The sequence below is a fragment of the Motacilla alba genome, chromosome 5 (genome assembly GCF_015832195.1).
Source record: "Motacilla alba alba isolate MOTALB_02 chromosome 5, Motacilla_alba_V1.0_pri, whole genome shotgun sequence".
Lineage (NCBI taxonomy): Eukaryota > Metazoa > Chordata > Aves > Passeriformes > Motacillidae > Motacilla > Motacilla alba.
In genome coordinates this window covers 25334760-25357337 of record NC_052020.1, presented here as the reverse complement: position 1 = coordinate 25357337, position 22578 = coordinate 25334760, and the positions used below count along the sequence as shown (strand labels likewise).

Below are 22578 nucleotides of genomic sequence, written 5' to 3'. Positions count from 1 at the left end.
CTTATCCTCACTGTTGTCTGATACTGTAATTAAGGTACACTGAATTCCCTACCTTCAAATTCCAAGCTGTAGTGGTGATGGATTGCACAGGAAAAAACCAGAACATCTTGCTGAATGTCAGGCTTTATGCCTAGTGGACAGTGGGAAGTTTTGGTAGTGCTGCATTTTGCTTTCATGTTGTTTGATAATACCTTCTAAAACCCATATGTATTTAAGACACTACTAAATAAACAGTAGTTTTTATTGATCAACTTTTATTGAACTTTTTCTTTCCACTAGCTTTTCTTTCTGAGGGTGTCATATCTGCAAGGCGTCATGAAAACATTTTACTCTCATTTTCTAATTCATGTGATTTTCCTTAAAGTGGCTTTACTATAACCACAAATAGCTATGATGGAAGAAAAAAGATCTTCATCCTAATCCTGTAGTTTCTACTTCTAATTCTTAACATCATGTCAGCAACATAAAACTGCAGGGGCAAAGACCCTGTGAATTTAGGATTATGAAATCTCTTGATGAAAAATATATATTCTATAAAGAAGATTCAGGCTGTTAGTGAAGATTAACAGTAAGCTGTAGCAAAAAGCAATTTAATGTTTACGTTTTCATTTTAAAGTTTTGTCCCAGTGTATACTTCCTCAGAAAATATTCTTTCTGTGGACTCATATAATCATTCATTTAGAAGCACTTTGTGTCAAATGCACCTTCAGGGGGTTTCACAAAGAATTAAAAAGATCTTGAAAGAGATTCTGCACTTGGGTCAACAAGACCCAAATTGCCAAAGAGACAAGTTAAAGCATCAGGTTTCCTGTTATTGAGTAAATCTTGAAAGGGATACGCTTACGGAGAGGAATGCCACCAGACACCAAGAACTTTTGTCTGGACAGACAAAAGACATATTAAAGAGTATTCTCCCCTTCAAGGAGTTCTGGGATAATACTGGATGAAACTGCATCTAATCTCCACAGTAAAGGCAGAGAGACCCACCTGAATCAAGCCCGAGGGGCTCATATTAGCATTGCATTTGTAGGCAACCAGCTTTCCCGCAGGAGAAACCCCTGCATAAAAAGGCAAGCCTTTGCCCCCATGCAGCTTCTCCCGCAGTTTGTCCACTGGGTCTGCTCGCATGACCTTTACATTTTCTGAGTTATTGCATGATGCCACTGTGCTATCAGGAGTCTCCAAGACAGGGATCTCGGGCTTCTCGTCCTTATCCTGGCAGGACGGCACTGAAATTTTCACTCTGGAGGAGCAGACAGAAGGATGGTTCTCATCCTGGGCCTTGTACTCCGAAGCCAATTCAATAGTGAAGCTACCCACTTTGAGGCACTGTGGCGCGTTACTGTTGATATGCTGTGATAAGATGGTCAAGATCTTATTGTGATCTTCCTCCAAGTTGCAGTCAGAGATAATCTCGATAAGTTTGGTTGGTTCACCTTGAGTGGTGTGATGAACATAGGAGGTGGAGAAAGAGTCCCCCTCACTACGGGAAGAACACCAGCTTTTCTCTGAGAAAGAATTGAAATAGGTTTCTGCAATACTATGGCATTTTAAGCACCTGGATAGTCAAACAATTTCATTCTGCCCACACCTCCACCCTTAGCTCAGCTCAGCTGCAGGCCAACAGCAAGAACTGTTCAAAGCATCACTTTCCCTCGCAGAGCTTCACAAACAAGCAAAAACTCACTGCAAAACTAATGTAATTATTTCTCACGGTTCAGTCCCTGCAGCCATACCACGTCACGTTGTATCCCATTGCATCACAAGCTAAACGAAGCCGGGTTGTTTCAATACATGGGTGAATATTCTCCAAACACACCAACACAGTAGAAAGCATCACTGGTTATTCAAGAGATGGCACTTTTCTCTTTGAGTCAGAAAAGCACCCATGTCCTACAATGGCATAAGGGGACACGCTACTAGCAGAACTGTCTTTTGCAGAAGATGTGTAAATAGAAGTGTGACCTTTTGTTATCATTAGAGCTACAATGCCCCTTTTTGCAATACTAAGGATGTTGATCCCTGTGTCCTGGCCATTTTAATTTCACCTATCAATGCACCAGCATTTTCAACTAATTGTATTATTTTTCCATTCCCATCCTTAACTGTAGCATGTGCTGCTGTATACATTAAAGAGTAAAAAGATCAGCTCAAAAAGGCAGATATGGTTCATTATAGTATACATCTCATTTAAGGCTTGTAACATGATCTGGGCCGCTTCAGATGGAAAGAGAACATGGACATCTAGCCTACTTCTTCACAAGCTAGAAACTCAAACCCCGTAAAACTAACACAGCAAAACTCCAATTTTTCATCTTGAATGAAACAAAATTAAACATCAAACAATTCCAAATAAAGCATAGGCGCTTCCTTGTCCCAACCATTCTATGTGAAGAACACGAGGATCCCATCCTCCCAGTACTACTTAGATATTTAATTCTTCAGAAACTATAAAATGATAGTAAAGAAAAAAAGTGGGAGGAAAAAATACCCAGACAAAGCAAAGTCATTCATCTCCATTCCTTTCCAAGTATCTAATCATCTGTCTTGAAGACAAATCTGCTGTGCAGTTTTGTACTTTATTGCTAAACAAGCTACTGGCATCACTGGTCATGTTATACTTAAGAGCAGCGGCAAGCACTGGATATTTAGTCTGCTGTATCTCCATGTGCCCCCCTCCAGCTGCTAAGGAAACAGGAAACTGTATGCACGTCATGAGATTTTTATTAACAACTGTAACGACTCCCCCAGCAAACCCACATCAGTAGCTACTGACTAGTTTCATCAGTAGCTACTTTTTAAAAAAGAAATACTACAAAAACATGTTACTACCAAGAAGTGGCATTATACTCCAGACTCAGTTCTTACCTCTTGATGCATCCTTGTCTTTGTCTACCTCACAGGTTGCCTTCTCAGGAGACTGAAGCTCCGGTTCATGCTCCTGCTGGAGGAAAGAAATGCAAGAAAATATTCACCCTATACATCTTACTTCCACTCTAAAAATCACAGCACAAAATTAACTAGGTCACCCCAAATCATAGAAATATGCTGTCATTGACTGTGTTACAGGCTTAATCTTAGAAGATCTCTATTAACAACGAACATTTAAGCATTACATAATAATGCACTTGTGGCAGACAGGAATCTCCCCAGCCAAGAAAATGTAGTATCACAGTAACAGGGTAAGTTTACCAGCACTGCAAAGTGATTTAGGCTCCACCTTCCACAGCCCTACCACCACCAAATGCAAGTCAAGCCCTCATGTCATGTAGGACTTTCTGGGGAAAAAATTACTTCACCATTACTTTCAACATTTCTGCCTATTGTATAATACACACTAGTTACAGTGTGACTTCTTACCTTTACACTACAACTCTGTGAATCACTTTTGTCTTTTTGCTGCTTGTTCTCCTCTCTCCTGTGTTCATAGGCTCGCACCCTTGCACAAGTCATTAAACTTTCAAAGTACATGTAGACAGGATCCTTGTCCTCCTCTCTAATCTAAATGAAAAATAAAAAAGAGACAAAACCCTCTTTGTTCTGGATGCGTATCACAAAACAGCTTTGCTTTCTAAAAAAACTTCAACATAAATGCTCCAACAGTAAGGGTCAAAAGAAAAGTCTAGCATTTAAAGCTAGATCTGCCTTCTCAGTATCATCACATAGCCACCACCAGCTCCCTGAAATTCAAACCCATTCAGATATTCTTCGAAGTGAAGGAACAAATCCTAAGTGTCATGCATTGTTTAACATTATCTGGTATACAGTAAATAGCTACTCTGGTATATTTGTTCTTCAGATATGCCTACACTCCCCTCTATAGCTGTTTTTCCTCAACTGCTGTTGCTGCTTCTGTCTGATACTAAGGTGAGGGGAAACACAAAGCCAGATTCTTATAACACTGGCAGTGAAACCTCAAGAAAGAAAGAAAAACAAACAAACAAACAAGAAAAAAACCCCAAAAAACAAAACCCACAAAAAAAAAACAACGAAAAAAAACCCCCCACAACAACAACAAAAAAAAAACAACTCCAGAACTACACTGAACTACAAACATTACAAGACTAAATTTTGACCAAAATGGCATCTATTACTATATTGTTAAATGAGGCTATTAATGAATCATAATCACCTTCCACCATCTCCTAGCTTATCAACACACCTTTACGCTGTCAGTCCTAGGCTTTCACCTCAAACTTCTCTAGAATTGCCTAGTACAGAGGCTTTTGGCAGTATTTGTTTTAATTTTCAGTACAAGGAAAAACATGCATCTTTTTTTTTTTTCTCTTACCACTGGATTGGGTCTAGGAGTGTACATTCTGCCTGGTTTTGTTCCACTGGAAGATCTGTTCTTACTAGGAAGCCAGACCTCTGGACTGGGCAGTACCATAGATTTAACTGGTTCAACAACAGATGGTGTTGGGACATAAATTGGCTCTGGATCCACTTCACCTTCCACCCTCACCCACAATGGACAATTCCTAACAGGTTGTTCTGGCTCTGAATCACAGATAGCTGGAAAAAAAAAAGAAAAAACAAAAATTACTTACATATAAAACACCATCTAACACAGCAGTAACAGAATTTTTTGTTTGAGTTTGAGGTCTAGCCATGCAGCAATCACTAATCCAAACTGACAGAAAATACTTCTGAATGCTTTTCTTGCTTCAAATTCTAGTCAAAAGTGACTGGGATTTTTCTACAAGGAAGAAGAAATGAAAATAAAAATCTACACTAATCCTCATTTCTCACTTTTACTGTGATAGAAGATCTGCAAAACCACTGAAAAGTAGTGACCTCCACTGATGCTGCTAACTGAAAAATTGCAAAACATAAGAAAAAAAATCCATCCCAGACCTATATACTGCAGATATATGGAAGAATTCAATTATTCCAGTGTTAGCTATTGCTAAAAGTTTTGTTAGGAAGAAACTGAAAATGTAAATTCACAGGCAGCTTCTACCAATTTGGTTTTCTGAGCATATCTTAGGCCAGATCTGAAATCAGCATTAGACCACAAATAGCTATACTTCCAAGGAAGTCCAGCTATATACAGCAACTGAAAATGCAACTCTAGATACTGACTTGCTTACAGGGAAAGATAACTGCACTGTAACATTGAACGTTAGCAACAATGACAGCAGTAATTATCCCATATCCATCATAGTCTTTAAAGACATTTGGAAAGTTGAACAAGAGTTTAAACTACCAAGAAGAAACTCCAACTATTTGATTCAATAAATAACTACACAGTGCCCAAAATGTTGATCACGTAAGAATTTAAAAAAAAAAAGTTATTTCTTGTAAATAAGCTGGATTTAGAAATGGCATCACTACTACATCCTAAGAAAAAATGCCCACCAAGTTTGGTGGTTTGCTGTATGTAATCTCCACCAATACTCACTGTATTCCATCCTTTTTCTCTTCTTCCTATCCTTCTGCTTTATCTCCTCTTCTTCCCCATCACCCTCTTCTTCCCCATCTTCATCCTCTTGCTGTTGTCCTTGCGTTCCGAACAGCACAAGATTTCCACGCACAGCCTTTTTCATCATTTTCTTATGTTTTGATCCTCCCTTCACCAGCAAGACCCTTCTCTTGAGGCAGGTACACCCAAACATGCAGTCTGGCCTGCGGCAGTGCGTAGGCTGACGTTTCTCCAGTGCCAGACTGGCACATATGCAACCCAGTCGGCAGAAGTCATTGTTGCAAGGAGGTGCTCGTCGTCTTATTATCTTGTGAATAGGTTTGCTTTTAAGAGATGCCTAAAAGAAATTTTAAAGAAGTATAAACTTTAAATTTTAATAAGAGGAATATTTTAGTAAAATGTAATCAAAGCATATGCAAAATTGCTGCTCGAAGTTCATTTAGAAAACCCTTCGAGCTACATTGCTTACATACAAAAACTTGTCCTCTATACCACAAAAACCCAGAAAACTCCACAAAACAGAGTTTTGATTTGAAGGCTTTTGAGAAGCAACTGGATACAGCAAAACCATCCTGGTAATAAGCAGGATGTGAAAAAAGCAAAATTTATCATGGGACAACCAGATTACATGACCAGGATTTTCTTGCAGTTAGCTCAACTGAAAACATCAAAATGAAAATAGCAAGGAAATGCAGTTACTGAATAAGAATTGTTTCCACTCAAATTTCAATGGGGAGACTTTTGAACAATTCAAATTAATAACAATTTGTATCAATACGCTATTATCACAATTAGTTTTTTCTCATACTGCTAAGTCAGCGCTCTTTAAGTTTCACTGCAAAGACACACCACAAAGGAATCTCATGCTTTATCAGGATCCTTAGAAGCTTCAGTCTTATTCTTCTGCATCGCTATGTAAGTGGGTAGATGAAGAAAAGCAACAGTACAGAAAAGAAAGAAACAGATGTTACAGATTACAGATGTACCTGAGCTGTAAGCAGGGTTACCAAAGAGATGTCTGCTCTCTCTTCTGTAATATAGGTCCGTGGTTTCCCATCCCAGAGAGCACAGTCTTCCAAGTCCATTAACTTCACTTGAGATTTAGACAAACCTGGTGGACGAGGTGCTTGGTGATGCTGTGGTGCTTGACGCAAACTGATCTGTTTTGGAACCGTATTTTCATCCACAGTTGGCAGCACAAAACCATCTGCTTGGTTACTCAAACTGCTAGCAGACTTAGCAGACTTTTCCCCTGACACTGATGAGTTCTGTTTCTGCTTTGGAGGAAAAGGCGAAGGCAAAATAGGTTTGTAAGATGATTTTACTCTGTTTGTAGATGTCTGTCTGGTTTGAGTCTTTGTTTTCCTAGAGGTAGATGATGGAGGAACAGGCTTCAATGTGTAAGATGTTGATGGAATTACAGTGGACTGCTTCTTTAAAACACTGTCAAGTGTTCGAACATAGCTAGTGCTCTTAGTGGGAAGCTGATATACCACAGGAGAAGTGGGAGTGTTAGAGGAGAATCCCATACTTGTTTCCATCAATTTCCCTTCATTTTCCAGGTATTCATCCAGCTTGTCACTACAGAACGCTGAGCGATTCTTCAATGAACCTTCTGAACTGCCACCTAAATAAATGGAGAGTACTTTAACTCCTGGAGTTAAATTTTATAATAATTAAACACAGTAGGATAGGTAAATACATCTCTAAAAAATGCACTCTTCCACAAGAATAGGCTATAATGTAGGCACACCAAATATAATCCATTCAGAAATACGACCAGCAGACGCACAACTGTTTTTGTGCAGATCTTACAAATGTATTTGTGGTGGGCTTGCCTTGGCTGGACTCCAGGCGCCCGCTAAGCCACTCTATTGCTCACCTTCTCAGCAGAATGGGGGCGGTTAAAAGCAAGCTGCAAAAAACCTCACGGGCCAAAGGAAGTTTATAAAGGAAGTTTAATAAAGTAAAAGCAAAGGCTGTATGTGGAAGCAAAGGGAAATAAAAGATTTATTCTCTATGTCCCACCAGCAGGTGATGTACAGGCACTTCTCAGGAGGCAGGGCTTCAGAACAAGTAGAAGTTCTGCTCCAGAAGACAAACATCGTAAGTAACAAGTGCCCTCCCTCCTTCTCCATCTCTTAAGATTTTACTGCTGAGCAGACATCCAGTATGGAATATCCCTTCGGTCAGTTTGGGTCAGCTGTTCTATGTCCTCTCTCAAGATCATGTCCACCCACTGGCTACTGCTGAGGGGGGAATGTTGAGAGGCAGCCTTGGTGCCTTGCGAGCACTGCTCAGCAGCAGCCCCAACACTGGAGTGTTACCAACACCTTTCCAGCTGCCAGTGCACAGCACAGCACTGTGAGAGCTGCTGTGGAGAAAATGAATTCCAGCTTAGCCAGACCCCCCAGCATTCATTCACAGAAACACTACAAGCCTTCTCTGCTTCTATTCTTACTTTATATGTCTTAAACACCTGGCCTACCTGGTATAGCACAACGTATCTGGAATATTCCAGATACATAAAGAAGTCCAGAAGGTACAATAAAAACATTTAATCTAAAGTAAAATACTGACAAATTTTCAACAATCCCTTTGAGGTATGGCAAAGTAATCAAATAGGTGAGGAATCCCTGCTGTAACTGGAGTAAAAATACACCAATATAAATGAAAATTACTAAGGCTCATTAGGGTCCCTGAGGCAACAGAACTCTGGAATTACCATACTTCCATATGAACTCAAAACTCAAAAACAAAACCAAAACTATTAAAGCTTTGATCTTCATTCAAGTCTTCTATGTAGAACAGAACACGTTATTTTACTGAAAGTTTCTCTCTTCCCTCATTAATCTCCATTCTGACTATGGAACCAGTAGTAAAAAATTCTTTAATAATCATAACAGTCTCAGTATAAAAAAATACATCTCTCATTAAGACAGACACATATACCAAATAGCAAGGTCTGTGAAAGGTCAGGAAAATGGCCACATGTTGGAAGTATGTACGTTGATCTCTCTCTTTTTACTTTTTTTTACCTTCATTTCTAGAAGCACCATGAAGCTTCCCTCGCCAGCCTTTGATTTTTGTGAAATCATTTGTCTTTCCTGTCCTGGAAACAAAAGAAAATCCAGTATCTGGAAAAGAAGAAAGCTAGCCTCAGTTTATGAACCAAGTTTAATTGCATCAGTGTCTTAGCAAATTCTGCTTATTCCTTCTCAGGGATAGGTGAACAGTAGCAAAATCAAAAGGTTTGAAGAAACTTAATTTTTCCTATTTTTTTTTTAAATACAGACTACTTAACAAGAAGGCCAAGCTTCCTGTAGAGTTCTGTTCCTATGGCCAGGCATCTACAATCCCACACAAAAAGTGTTTCCTTTATTTTCTGTTTTAGCCTCCTTGGCATTGAGCAAAAGCAGTTGGCTCCAAAAGTCTAATGGGCCAATCAACTAATTAGTAGGCTAAAATGGAAGAGACAGGTTTTGAGCTCATACTGTAGCCTCACTCAGCAAGAAGAATAATTTGATTCTCTCCCCTCAGTTGTGTCAATGACTTTTAGAACACCTGCAGAAATTTCATTTAAAAAAGCAGTAGATTAAGAAAACCATAAGTAATCAGAATATTACAGTGGGAGAAACAGTTAAGCAGACGGTAAGCATATAAGGTAAGCTACATTTTGTCCATCCAGTTCACTATGAAAACAGTACCTACCAAGAGTATGAGAAGCATAGTCACAGTATGATTCACAGTATGAGAAATGCACTTGTTTGGATACCAAGCAAATTTTAAAAAGAACAATCAGTCACAACTTCTGTAGTAAATAATTATCATGAAGTTACAGGGTAGCCCCCATGTGGCATATCTCAAGGCCTTTTTCTGGAAAATTCTGATACTCAGCTCTGTGAAAGACAACTTTTTTTTTGTCTGGTATGTGAGCAGTATCAGACAAATTCAGATTGCTTCATCTTTTCCTGAGCAATTTGAGAGGTCAGTATAAAATAGACAGATACTATTACTGGATCACAACCATCACAAAACAGGAACCCTCAAAATAATCCAACCACAATTACTCCTGACTCCTTGCCCAGTAACCACAAAATGATCTACGGAAGTTCTCCTATTTTGTCATTTTAGTATCATTTTCATCTCTTTAGATACCAAGTTGAACTAAATAGCCATTCTCTCCTTCTCATTGATAATAAAAAAGGCGACACTTGAGATTACAGCAAATTCATATTCCACCCACCTGGAGAATTGGGGTTGGTACCTGGATAGCTCCACAGAGAGTAATTTGAGTAGGAAAGAGGAAGTTGCACACCCAAATATTTCAAGTCAATGCTCATTGTTGGGTCCACAGAATTCAACTTCAGTCCCACTACAAGCAACAAGTAACAGTAAATGTCAGGGAAGCAAGATGTTAGGCAAAATAAAATCAAGATATTCACTAAAAGATAAACCATTCAGTGACCATGGGCTTTTCTAGCACTTCCCCACCATTTTAAGAGACGTGAAAAAAAGCATTAGTGCCATAACAGTTACTTACATTGGATTTATAGCAGGTACAAATTAAAGAGCATTTTACACAATGGGAATTTGAGAGAAAAACTGAATTACTTTTCATCCTTTTTTTGACTGCTACTGAAGTTTTCACAGAAATCTATTAACCACTGTGCCAGTGTTGTAATAAATCTCATAATAAAACCCTCTGTCTGTTTTTCTGAATAAATCTGACCCATTTACATCTTTGAAGGTTAGAGTCACTCTCTGAACCCAACCCAGCTGACTGATATTTCATATCCCTAAGTTACCAAGCCTGCCAGCAGAACTTACACATCCCCTTTTGTACTGAGCTAAACTTGAGCAAGAACATATATCACACATACATCAGCTTCAACCAGCAATAAGAGACAAGAAACCACATTTTAGCCCCGAAGAATGTGTGTGTGTTTGACTGTTATGATATGATTTAGACAGAGATTTCAGGACTCATCTGCTCCTGACATGGGGAAAATGGCTATAAAGAAACTAACTGTGTTGTTAAAGGCACTGAAGCATTTGTGGCAGCATCAACACGTTCCTTCATTAACAACCCCCAATACTCAAATTGAAAGATTTACTTGGTAGTAAAAGCTAATTGTGTCAATTGCAGAAAAAATATAGATACAGAAGTGATAAGAAAAGTAAAAGCTAGGAAAACTGATACTGTACCTTTTCAGGAAATATTGTATCACTGAACTCAAGAAACCACTGTCAATAAAATTCAGCTCACAGCTGGGAGCTGAGAACCTCTATTTTGACTTTTAGCTATAGAAACTTTCAAATGCTGCTCCAGCTGCCCACAAGTTTGAAATGAATACATTAAATGTATGCATCTTGAAACTGAGAATGTACGGCTTGACAAGGCTCAAGAAACAAAGTCATATTTGCACATACAGCAGAAACCTTGTGGTGGCCGTACACATTTATGTTCACAAGTGGAAACACAGTGACCAGATTACCAGCAGCCTGAAAACAATTGACATGAAACAAATCTCAGGCATGGTTATTTAAACAGATACTGTTATCACAGGCAGTCTACTGAGATGTAATTTTCATTTCTACATAGGGAAAACTTAAAAAGCAAGTCAGTCTGGTGTTTTGTATAAAAATGTCGACTGACAAGTGTCAAGATGCCATCCATCTCTTTTTTTTAATATTCAAATAAAATGGATAGAGTACAGAGTTTATTTTTCTTTACTCTCCTTTCTGCCACCTGCAAAAACAAGCCTATCTTTGTTTTACACTCAAACAAAAATAAGAACATCACACATGCACAAAATCAATTTTTTCAGTTGAGGACCACAAAGTAAAAAACACCCAAATCAAAACCCAAGAGGATGAGCCCAAGAAGTGCAACATGGAATGACTGCAGGCAGCCCGAGGAGAACAAATGGTAACAGTTAAGTATTATTTCAATAAAGACATCCCTACACACTACAGGTGAACAATCACTTTTTAAAATTTCTATCATTTCCAAAGCATTGCTAAATTTCAGTGGCTGTAAGCAAACAGTAGCAATGAAGAACTAAAAGAACGATCTCATCTCCATCAGCTGCAGCTGATTAACCTGAAATATGTAACATGACAACAGTGCCTTCAATTTTCAAGAATATAGTCAGGGATCCAAATTAGCTCAGATAAAAGAAGCATCCCATAGCATTGCAGTACTCCAGCAGGAGCTCTCCTCTTAACACACTTAAGTTGGATTCGCTTCTTTCTGAAGCATTTTCCTGCAATTCTGGTGCCTCTAAAATCTAGACAGCCTCCATCACCCTGTTATTAACTTCACAAATCAAGAGCAACTGTAGGGTTCAGGTACAGCTCCAACATTTCATCACTGAATCTCAAATAGAATCTTAAACTTCTCAACTACTCTGTTGAGAATCAAAACCAGAGTTAACATCAAAACTGCTATGTCTATTCCTTGCAGCATCTCAAGTCTGCAAGGCAAGAGATCTGTAATTATTTGAAAGATGAAGGCAATCTGCAGAAAGTCTGATTCCCTGTTCATTTGCAGCAGCTGAAGTCTAACAACAAGAGTATTCATATTGTAATTCACTTCACAGCCCAATCAGATTGCATCTACTGTAGTAATGTTCTTGGTGCACACAGTTTTCCTGTGTCTTCTTTTCCCTCTAAAAATTAGAAGCTGTGGTTCATTTCCATCATTGCTGAACTGCAATTTCACTATTTAACAGGTACAGCAGATTACCATCCAACATTGGAAATGATGGTCATAACCATTCCAGAAAATAAAAATTCTTCAGATGTCTTTTTCTTAGCCTAATGCTTGACATTTCTTGTCCATTTCATAGTATCTGTGAACTGCTCAAAGGGCTTCAGAAGGCACCTCACACTTCAGCTGGAGAAAAAGCATGTGGCTTGTACATGTTCCCAGTTGCAGGATCATCTCATTGATAAAACAGCCTTTGTAATGTTGTAGTTGCCAATGTACCACATGGTTGGCAACACACTGTCATTTTATACTTTTTTTAGGTAAAGGTAACATCTAGGAGAGCCACAATAAAATCCTAAAGTGGCTTAACATTGCTAGCTCTCATCATACACCATGCATAAAACATTCAAGACAATCCAATGTTCTTCACCACAGAAGCTCTGTGAGGGCCCAGAACAGCTCATATCAGAGCCTAGATCAGTATTTGGAGACTCAGTCCCTACAGCATTACAGTTATGTGTTTGAAACATTCAGGGCCACAACCTCAGCAGCGTGAAGTACAATGTTTCCATGTGTATCAGAAGTTTCATCACCTGCTCTGATGCCTGTGTTAATGTGACAGGAATACTATTACTGATGTCTTTCAGCATCATTGGAAGAGAGAACATGAAGTTCCACTCTGTGGATCCTTGACTTTCCTCCATCTGTCTCAGGATAACTAACATTGCATATAAACAGAAGATCACAAACTACAAATACCTTGCTTGGCCCTTTAACATGGCTAGTGAACTGGATGAATAGGGACACACAGAAATAAGGACTCAAATCACAGTAGTTGTAGTCTTGGTTAAGTGTTGCTGGATCTCTAGCTCTTCTAATCACCAAGAAATGCCTACTTTTATGAAGGAGTAAAACCAACTCTAACTGCTTTCAACCAGGTTTAGGTCATTACAAAACAGGTACCATCAAAAGGCTCAGCAGCTTCTGCAAGAGGCACATAACATGCAGACTCCTGCTCTCCTGCTGGAGATTCAGGAGTCGCCTTTTGCCACTTTCACATTTCCTAGTTTGCAACAAAAATGTGTGCAGATGAGAAGCCAGGTCCCAGCCATATCCGACATACACAGTATTGGCACCAGTAGGAAATTATCAGCTGAGTATGACTGAGTGTAATGATCAATCAGGCTTATCAGTATGTACATGATCACTTACCTTCCTGAAGGCTAGGATGTATTACTTGTTTATGCCTCAAGGTCTTCAGCTCTTCCATCAACTCCTTTTCCAATACTTGTATTCTTGCTTGACAATCTACTCAAAAAATAAGAGAACATATAAAAACATTTGCCATGCAAAAAACCTGACCCAATTATTAATTTTTCAGTGTGTCTTTACAAATTCCCTTATTGCAGGAAAGAGTCACTCACCAAAAAAAAAAAAAAAAAAAAAAAAAAAAAAAAAAAAAAGAAGAAAAATGTACCTGGATCACTTGTAGTCAACAGGGGAGCCTGAAGATTTTGTGACTCTTCTCCACCAGCTCTGTCAACCGTGTTAATGTCAAGAGCTTCCTACACACATGAAGAGCCTTGAGTAAGTTAAGATACCTCAAAACACTTAGATGCAAAGTAGGCCACATCAAATATCACAAAATTATTCAAAACATGAGAACTGTTTCATAAACAAGCATGCATTCCTTTATACAGAACTCTAGATCCCTCTACTTTTCCCTAAGCTGCAAGAAGTTACACCATGTTATGAATAACACAGGGTCAAAATAAGAACAGATTTGGAAAGAGGTCACAAAACCCTAAACTCAGTTTAAAAGAAAATATATCTTCAGTTGTAAGCACAAAGGCTTTACAAAGTTTTTGAATTTTACTCCACAACAATGAGGTTTTACCTTTGAGGCAAAGGACACAAAAAGAACACCATCAACATCTTCAAGGTCCGGTTTAACATCTGGAAGGATATTCCCAGGCCCCAGAGAAGTGTTCTTGCTGGCTACCACATTTTTCCCTATACCTTTAGGTGGTCGACCAGCCTTGGAAATTTTCAGTTTCCGGGGCCTTCCTCTTTTATTTGTAACTGATGATAAGGTGCTTTGATTGTTACCAGAGCCTTTGAGGGACACAGAGTTCTTCAGTATGCCAGGCCTTTTTCTGCCACAGATCTCTTTATCCTGAAAGTCACAACTTACTGAGTCCCTGAGATTAAAATCAGGTAATTTGGATAGAGCCCACTGGGCCTCTCGGATTGAACAGTATTTCTGTGACATTTGACTTCCAGGAGATTCTTTCTTCATAACTAACTCCTCAGGCCCAGTGACTGTGCCTGAGCTAGAGTCCTTGTGATTTTCGAAACACACGGGCAAGCAATCCAGGATTGCACTCAAAGGGGATTTATCCTTCTTGCAAGAGGAAAGCATGGTCTGCGGCAGCTCAGATATCTTCACTGTGCTCTTTGTGACTGTACACGGCTCCAAATAGACCACAGGCATCTTACCACTATCCAGTTTTAACATTTTTGCTTTGGCAACACCTGAAGGACTGGTTAGCATACGCTTCCTAGATGTGAATTCTCCATCAGTTCCATCTGTTTCACGGCGTCTCATTAGGTGTTTTTGTACAACGGGATCATCATCATCAGTGTTGGAATATTCATCAGTTTCTTCATCTGTGTCTTCCTGTTTCACAGTTACTCCTTGTGTACAAATATTTGACTCGTAGTCATAGTCATCTACTGGCTCCTCTTTAATGACTACATTAAATTGTCCATTTGGGTCCAATGGAGATGCCACACGGGAATTGCTTTCGTAACTGCTAGTAATGGGACTGGGGTGGGAGAGAGGGGACAAAACCAAAATAAACCATAAGATTTTTATTTTATCAAATCTCCTTTACCAAAATTGCACCACCTCCCATAATTCATGGTTATATTGCAAAAAGCCTCTAAAATGCTCCCAGACATAAGTCTCCTAAATAAGCTGTCATTTACAAGCTTACATTTTCAGAAGTACTCAAGAAACCCCAAGAAATTGCCATCATTAAGAACAATTCAACTTCTTATCTGAAGGCAGCAGCACAACTTCCTTCCCTACTAATATCAGGGTGACATTTACACTTTTTCCTCTCTTACTCAACATGAACTCATGCTAAGCTGTCATATTTGAAATGCTCAGAAGTGGCCTGAGTTTGCTGTGTATCTCGTAAAGACACTAAAGCCATTGTACTTGAAAAGTAAGAAGCCAAGTGACCCCCTAAAGCCCAAAAATTTTAATTAATGCACCTTGAAGCCATATACAGACAATTCCTAAATTCAACTGTTGTTTGAACACTTAGAGAATACTAATATCCTACTGAATTCTGCTGCATTTCCACTAGGTCTGAATCTTAACTTAACCAGAATTCAAAATACCACGCATTAGATACTGAAGACTATGGCAGCTCATAATGGGCTTCTTTGAGGGCCAGACACATCAGTCAAAAGAGCTACTACAGTAACCAGTTTTCTTTAGTGTATCAGAACCTGGCTCCTTGTCATAAGAAAAAAATGCTAATATATGCAGCCAGAAACTCATACCCAGAATAAAACTCAGAAAAAAAAGTCTGAACTTATTTACTCAACGAATCACATAGAATTCCAATAATATTTTATACCTATTATATTATACACGATGTATAATTTAATTATATTAAATTATTATTGTCAACTTTGTGTGATTGAACTGTTATTAAAAGTAAAATTATGTGTTAATGACAACAATTTCAAGTAAAATCTAATATAATTGTAGTACTAATATATCATATAGAGAGTAAATATTGCTTTATATATACTGCAAGTATATGTGTTTTATCATTAGTATCACCCATCCCTACCCCTTTAAAGAAGTGCTAAGCCCAGCTGAACCCACAGCTGGGACTGAGAAAGGGAAAAAGAAGTGGAGGAAGAAGCTGCTTCCTTCTTGTGTAGACTGAGGACATATTTCAGGAAGAAGAGCTGGGACACACAAGAATCACAACATGGAGCTGGGAGTATTCCCTTCATGAAGAAACACTGCAGAATTAAAACAGGGAGCTGACAGTCAAGATACAAATGTAGACATTTACAAATGAAATTCTAAAGTGAAACTACCTAGAAAATTTGTTGCAACTCATAAGGACACTAACGAGCATTAAGCTTAAAGCAAAAGCATGACTCCTGAGGGAACAGAAGGCAGCAGGAAACTGGAATACCAGTCCTGTTTTGTCTACTGTTTTCTCCAGACAATGTGCTTTCTATTAGCAATTTTCTAACTTGCATGTAATTAATAATGTGAAATGTAAGATTAAAAAGCCCTTCTGGGTCAGTGAGTTACTGTGAAAAAAATGAAAAGACAGACTACTCGTAAATCACTGGCAGCTGAAAATCCTGCCACAATACCAAGCTAAGAGGTTGATTCAGCACAGCTCATCCACAATTAAAGTAAATATTATTAAGACTCATCTGCTCTGCATCTGCTCTGCTACTTTAAAATTCTTGAAAATCAAGAGGCAAAAAACTTGGAGGCCAGAATTTCTATTTGATTCTATTTGGGATCTGGAACTAAAAAGCCCTGCTGTAAAACAGAAACTTCTAGACCCAAATATTGTTTTACTCTGGATAATGCAACCATAAGCCAGGTGGTGACAAGAGTAAGGTATGACCCATGCATGTATATGCATGAGAAGATAAAGGATTTGCACAAAATCCTGTTTAAAAATTTTGATGCAATAACCAACTTCTCTAAGAATAAAAAAAAATGCTTTTAAGCACTGAAGCAACTTCATCTGGCCTTAGTTTCTGAAGTTACATGCAACCTAAGTAGTCACAGAAACTTCTCTTCCTCTAACGATGGGAAGATGAATCAAGGAAGTTTGTCCTCTCAAAACCTACAATCCAAGATTAGGTAAAAATGGTGAATGAAATGGTGTCTTAACTAGCTGTTTCTTTACCTGATATGGAACAGTGCATATTTAAACCAGCTTTCTTATAGCCCAAGGAATGTATTTGGCACCCTTGCAATATAACAACAAAAGCAGAGACTGCCTTTTTGGCTTTTTCCAGATTAAAAACCATTAAGCTACTTATTTTTCGAAAGTACCAAGATATATAATTTTTTTTTTGGCACATCATTTTAAAATACAGAGTTGGAGGGGGAATCTGATTTCTTGTGGAATTAATCTAGCAATCTATGGCAGATGTTTGAAGGATAATCACTTGCCTTTCTCCCCCAAAAGAAAGGCAAGAAAGGAAAAAAATTCAAACTATCAAGACTAAACACAAGACAACTAAATTAGAATAACAAGACTAATGGAGCATTAAAAATCCCACAATTTTTTTTTTTTTTTGAAGGAGGAAATTCACAAGACCTTGGAAAGGAAGAGGAGTACATAAGCCTGTAAGACTTAAGAATTAGTAAAGTTTGTTTGTTCCATGGCCTAAACATCTGAGTACATCCAGGGATAAGCATTTCTACTGAAGTATCCACAAGCCAAATACTTTTTTCTTTACAGCACACCTAATTAAACTAAACATACAGTTTAGGCCACAGGCCTAAGAAGCAGAAGCCACAGAAGCAGAAGGAAAAAACCCACACAGTTCCTTGGATAAAGAAAACTATCTTTTATCTCTGAAGCCGTCTAAAAACTCAGGATTAAAATTACTCTTAGGTATATAAGCAAGCTCTTACATGATTCTATTATCAAAAATGTCAGAAGAATTGAGTATGGGTGGGAAGTATCACCCTCAACAGCATTAGGAACTCCACTTCTTTTGCAGAGGATTGATTATCTGAGAGGCAGCACTTCCCAACTTGCTCCTCAAATCTAAGCTCAGCAGAAATCACTACCCTGCCTAACAGCAAGATAGCTGCTATCAAGTACTACCTGCTAAGAGCTTGCCCACCACAAAAACAAAAAACTCAAAACAAACAAACAAACAAACAAAACCCACTGGAAAAAAACCACCCCCCCCCAAAATACAACACAACAAAAAACCCCAAGCAAACAAAAAAAAAACCCACAACTTCCCAGTCTTCATTAATTTGTAAATATTAATTGATTAAGAAAAATGCCACACTCTCAGTGCTGTCCTTGGAAGCTGACATACTTCTAAACTCAACTGTATGGCATGAAAACACTGTGAACAGATCAAAAGAAAGGAGGAGAACGAATGTTCTGAAAACCTCCAGCCCTTACAAAGATAGTTTTGCCATTTCTTGGATAAGATCAATTTTCTCTTTCCAAGTAAAGAATTTGACTTTTTCACACAGATTACAAAAACATAACAAAAAGCTGGCCAATGCTTGAAAGTAGTTCTAGAGTTCATCAATGACAGGTCCTTCCAAGCCAGACAACAAAAATTTTGCAGTTTTTTCCAGTCTGCACAGATTTTAGCATATTTCAGGGATCAGCCGCCTTGGAGGCAAAACCAGAGGACTCTAAAATGCTCTGGACTGAAAGAAATTAAATCTGCCAATTTGCATCACCTATTTTTAAGGAATGTCCCTGAGTCCTTAAAATGTTTTTTATTCCTTGGGAATACACAGTTCTCAACTAAATCTGCTTCAGTTACCCTCTCCAGGCAAATGAATATCACTATGAAAGCAAAATAAAGTTGTCAATAATTATTTTCTGGGTTTTACTTTTAACATGCAAAGTTATCTAAACTTTTCTCTATGCCCTTAGGAGCTAAAAAAAGCCCATCTTTTCTGTAATCGGGGTATTTTCAGTATTTAAGCTGGGTTAGAACAGCGTTTTTTGAGACTAAAGTAAGTCTAGAAGACCTTTTTTCTAACAGAATGACACATGAAAATACTGCAAAAGAAAGGTTTGGGCACTTTAAATCTCCAAACAATTCTAGTACTCTTAAGAATTTCTACAAATAAATTCAATAAAGTGTCAAAGTATGAATAACTTTGTAATTTGAAGTTTTTCAGTTACTCAAAAGGCAAAGAGGTCCTCCTTGCAAGACAAAAAAACAGAGGAAACCTCTATCCTCTCTAAAACACACTGCAGTTATACAGTAATACAGCCTTTGTATAACTACATCATAAATATAACTTTTCTCCAATAAGAACTGACCTCCAATTTCACCATTAACATCATCCTGATACCCTGCAGTTAAATAATTTTCTTGTGTACTGGTCCACAAAGGTTGCTTTAGTCACTAAATCTTTGGCAGATTAAGCCTGGTATTAACAAACTGACATGAACCAACACGGCAGAAAAGAAATCTCTATGATTTTTAAAATAATTTCTTTGCATTCAAAGTATCTCTACATGGACATTAACTATTCACTAAGTCTGCTCCATGCTATTGCTTGGATTTCAAAACTAAGTAAAAGTGCAGTAAAACAATAGGTTTTGCCAGGCTTGCTTTAGAAAAACCAAGTTGTTCTGAAGTACTTCCCTTACCTCAGAGCAAATATGAGGCAGCTGACTACCAACAGGCAGGCTACCTCACACTTCTCTGTGGAAGAAAAGAATTCACACCAAGCACTTATTGACAAAACAGTGGCTTGCTGCCAATTACAACTGCCTTGCAGCCATCCCTACACATATGCAACCTAAATACTCACACACCATTACTTTCACTAATGAAAACTGAAGCTATAGACAGACAGCATGTCAATGTGGTGAGCTACCCTAAAAGCAAAGGCAGTGTTCTGATGATTGCAATATGCTCTGCCTAAAATGCTGGAAAAATTACTTTAGCCTTCTAAAATGCCAAGAGAGTTAAGAGAAATCCTTCAATGCTTCTCAACAATGGGAACTAAAGCAACACAGAAAATAATACTGAACTCCTGCATTCCCCAGACACCTTAGAAAGTCAACAGTGATACCATGACTGAGCAAAGAAAAGCTTTTAGTAATATTAACTGTTCTGCCATTTCAGGACATGCAACCTTTAGCTGAAAACCTCTACACTGAGCATCCTGTTATTTATTTACAAAACATCCCACTTAACCAGCGGTTGTACTGAAAATGCAGCGTTAACCCACCTTTCAGAGACTTCTTGTTTTAGCTTTGGCATAACACCTGAAGGCAGGTCACTGTCCAGGAGACCCAAGAAGTCTCCTTCAGCATTAAAGGACTCTTTATCCAGCTCAGTGTCTGATGGATTTTGACTAATGAATGAAGAATCTAAACTTCTCTGATGCACATCTAATGCATCAACTTCAGCAGGGCGACCACAAATGCCACGAGTGCCAAAAACATCACCTCCTTTCAATTCTAAGTTGTTGTTGTGTTTCACATCACGCTGAGGCCGACTATTCGGCCCATCATCTCTGAATCCTTTAGCAAAAGGATTGTAATCTATTTTCAGCTGGGTAATCTGGATGTTCTGGTAGGCTGTAACGGCAAAGAACTCTGTCTGTGGAAAGGTGAATGTATGGACATCAGGGCCATTCAGCTGAATGACTTCTGTGGCTTTGTTTGCAGGCACCAAGTGAAGCCGTGGCAGATATCGGTGCATAGAATGCAGGATTATGTGACCCTCCTGGTCCAGGGTGTTGTTGGTAAGTTTAAGTTTGTAGAAGGATACTGGCTGGTGCATCCAGAACTGGCCAGTGGAAGGGGATTCTGGATGAATAAACACTCGTCCCAGAACATGTGGCTCTGCCTTCCCACTGGGCTCCCACCAACGGCCATTCCATTTGTATCGGTGGTTGTCCACGGGGGATATGTCCATGACTAGGATGTACTTCTGACTGGAATTCAGCCCTGTGATCCAGTAGCGGCAGTACGGAAACATCCGCCTCCCCTGCTTCGTCAGGATCATCTCTGTGTTGCGATGGTAGAATTCATTCCACATGTTGTTGTTATCTAGGGTGACAGTGATGCCCCCTGAGACACAGTCAGCCGGGAGGCAGGTCTTGACTCTGGGTTTGACTGGAGTTGATACACTGCTGGCGAGAGCACAAGCATCACGGTTTGCTACTAGGATTCCTTGGTCAGCTTTTCCATTTCCCTGCTGCTGTTTCAAGATGACAAAGAAAGCAGGTGCTGCACCAGACACAGTCCCACCATCCCGGCTAGCCAAGACAATCTGCTGTTTCTCCATGATGAGCACTTTCACAAGCTCTCAAACCAAATGCAAATTCTACAGAGTTCTGATAATCTTCTGTGTGTGTTCACCATTCTGGAAGAAACGGAAAACACAGTTAAAATTATTCCAATACAGTCTAAGAAAGTAATTAAGTAGCATGAGACACCCTTTTTGCAATAGCTCTCCACATTATGAATTTAAAAGATAAGCAGTACTATAGAACAGAGCACAATCAGGGTGTAACAAATCAAGGTTGCATGTTGTGTATACAATTTTGACCTTATAGACATGGGGGCTATGACACCTTTAAATTGCTTTTTCATAGAGCGTTTGCCCCAACAGAACTCCTTGCTTTGCTTGGTATTTCTAAGCACTTTGTTCAGACACTCCCTCTAGTCTGCAGATCATTCACTCAACATTAGGCACAACATGCATAAGTTTTCAGGAGAGCAAATGGCACATTTCTGACACAAAGATAAAGGTCTTGCCAGAAAGAAAGAAAGAAAGACTTCCCTGAGGTCTACAACTTGTCAAAAATTTAGAGGAGAAAAGAAAAAAGAAATGTTAAAGTCAATTTCTCTTAATTTCTTTATCAAAAACGTCAAAGTTTGTGTGTTTGGAATTTCTTTGCTTACACTCCCCAGCAATTTCTAACTGTCTGTCAAGGGCAGAGAGAAAAAGAAGGGACAAAATACTTCAAATGGATAAGCTCTGGAAAAAGACATAAACTAACCCCCAAAAGACCATGCAGCTAAGATTAAATGGATGAATGTGGAGCATTGGGCAGCCTTGGCTTCCTTTATCTTCTCAATTATGGAAATAATTTAAATCAAACAAGAAAACATTTGTACTGTTATGATTAGCATAATCACTGTTTAGGGAACTACAGAAGTTACTTTTATCTGTATATACACAATTCTACTCCTGTGTGTCTACCTCCCAGGTTAAGGAGTATGTCAACACCATAACAAAAGACCACAAACTACTTCATTTTTCAAATAGCCTGTGTATTTTTATATGTGAAAATTTAAAACACGCACTTCTGGTAACACAAAAATCCTATTTCCACATCCAGATTTTGTATTTTGATCCTTATTCTATCAAATATCTAGTTGATGGGAGCTGGAGACCAGAGTTAATCACCACTGCTAGAAGCTGAGATGCACCCAAGAGTCCTGAGGGAGTTGGCTGATGTGCCAAGCCATTTTCCTTAACATTCAAGAAGTTGTGGCAGTCAGATAAAGCCCAAGGTGACTGGAAAAGGGAAATACTGCACCCATTTTTTAAAAAGGGGCAGACAGAAGTATTCTGGGAACTACCGACCTGTCAACCTCACCTCTGTGGCTGGGAAGATCATGGAACAGATCCTCCT

General features: G+C 38.8%; 1 protein-coding gene across 9 annotated transcripts in view; it reads right to left on the bottom strand.

Moving 5' to 3' along the window:
• The window catches only part of MGA (MAX dimerization protein MGA), a 61023-nt gene that overhangs the window by 27417 nt on the left and 11028 nt on the right, over window positions 1–22578 (bottom strand). For 8 of the 9 annotated variants that reach the window (XR_005257042.1, XM_038137571.1, XM_038137572.1 and 5 more), the window contains 12 exons: window positions 20158–21299; window positions 14038–14968; window positions 13618–13705; window positions 13353–13448; window positions 9672–9800; window positions 8464–8562; window positions 6412–7052; window positions 5405–5762; window positions 4292–4515; window positions 3361–3501; window positions 2869–2944; window positions 988–1508 (listed from right to left, as the gene is read on the bottom strand). Coding sequence is in view for 8 of the 9 variants with exons in the window: in XM_038137571.1 (XP_037993499.1) it covers window positions 988–1508; window positions 2869–2944; window positions 3361–3501; window positions 4292–4515; window positions 5405–5762; window positions 6412–7052; window positions 8464–8562; window positions 9672–9800; window positions 13353–13448; window positions 13618–13705; window positions 14038–14968; window positions 20158–21221 (4368 nt within the window). In the remaining variant the exon portion in view is untranslated. The remainder of the gene's footprint in view (window positions 1–987; window positions 1509–2868; window positions 2945–3360; window positions 3502–4291; window positions 4516–5404; window positions 5763–6411; window positions 7053–8463; window positions 8563–9671; window positions 9801–13352; window positions 13449–13617; window positions 13706–14037; window positions 14969–20157; window positions 21300–22578) is intronic. The other variant, XM_038137577.1, reaches the window with a different exon arrangement.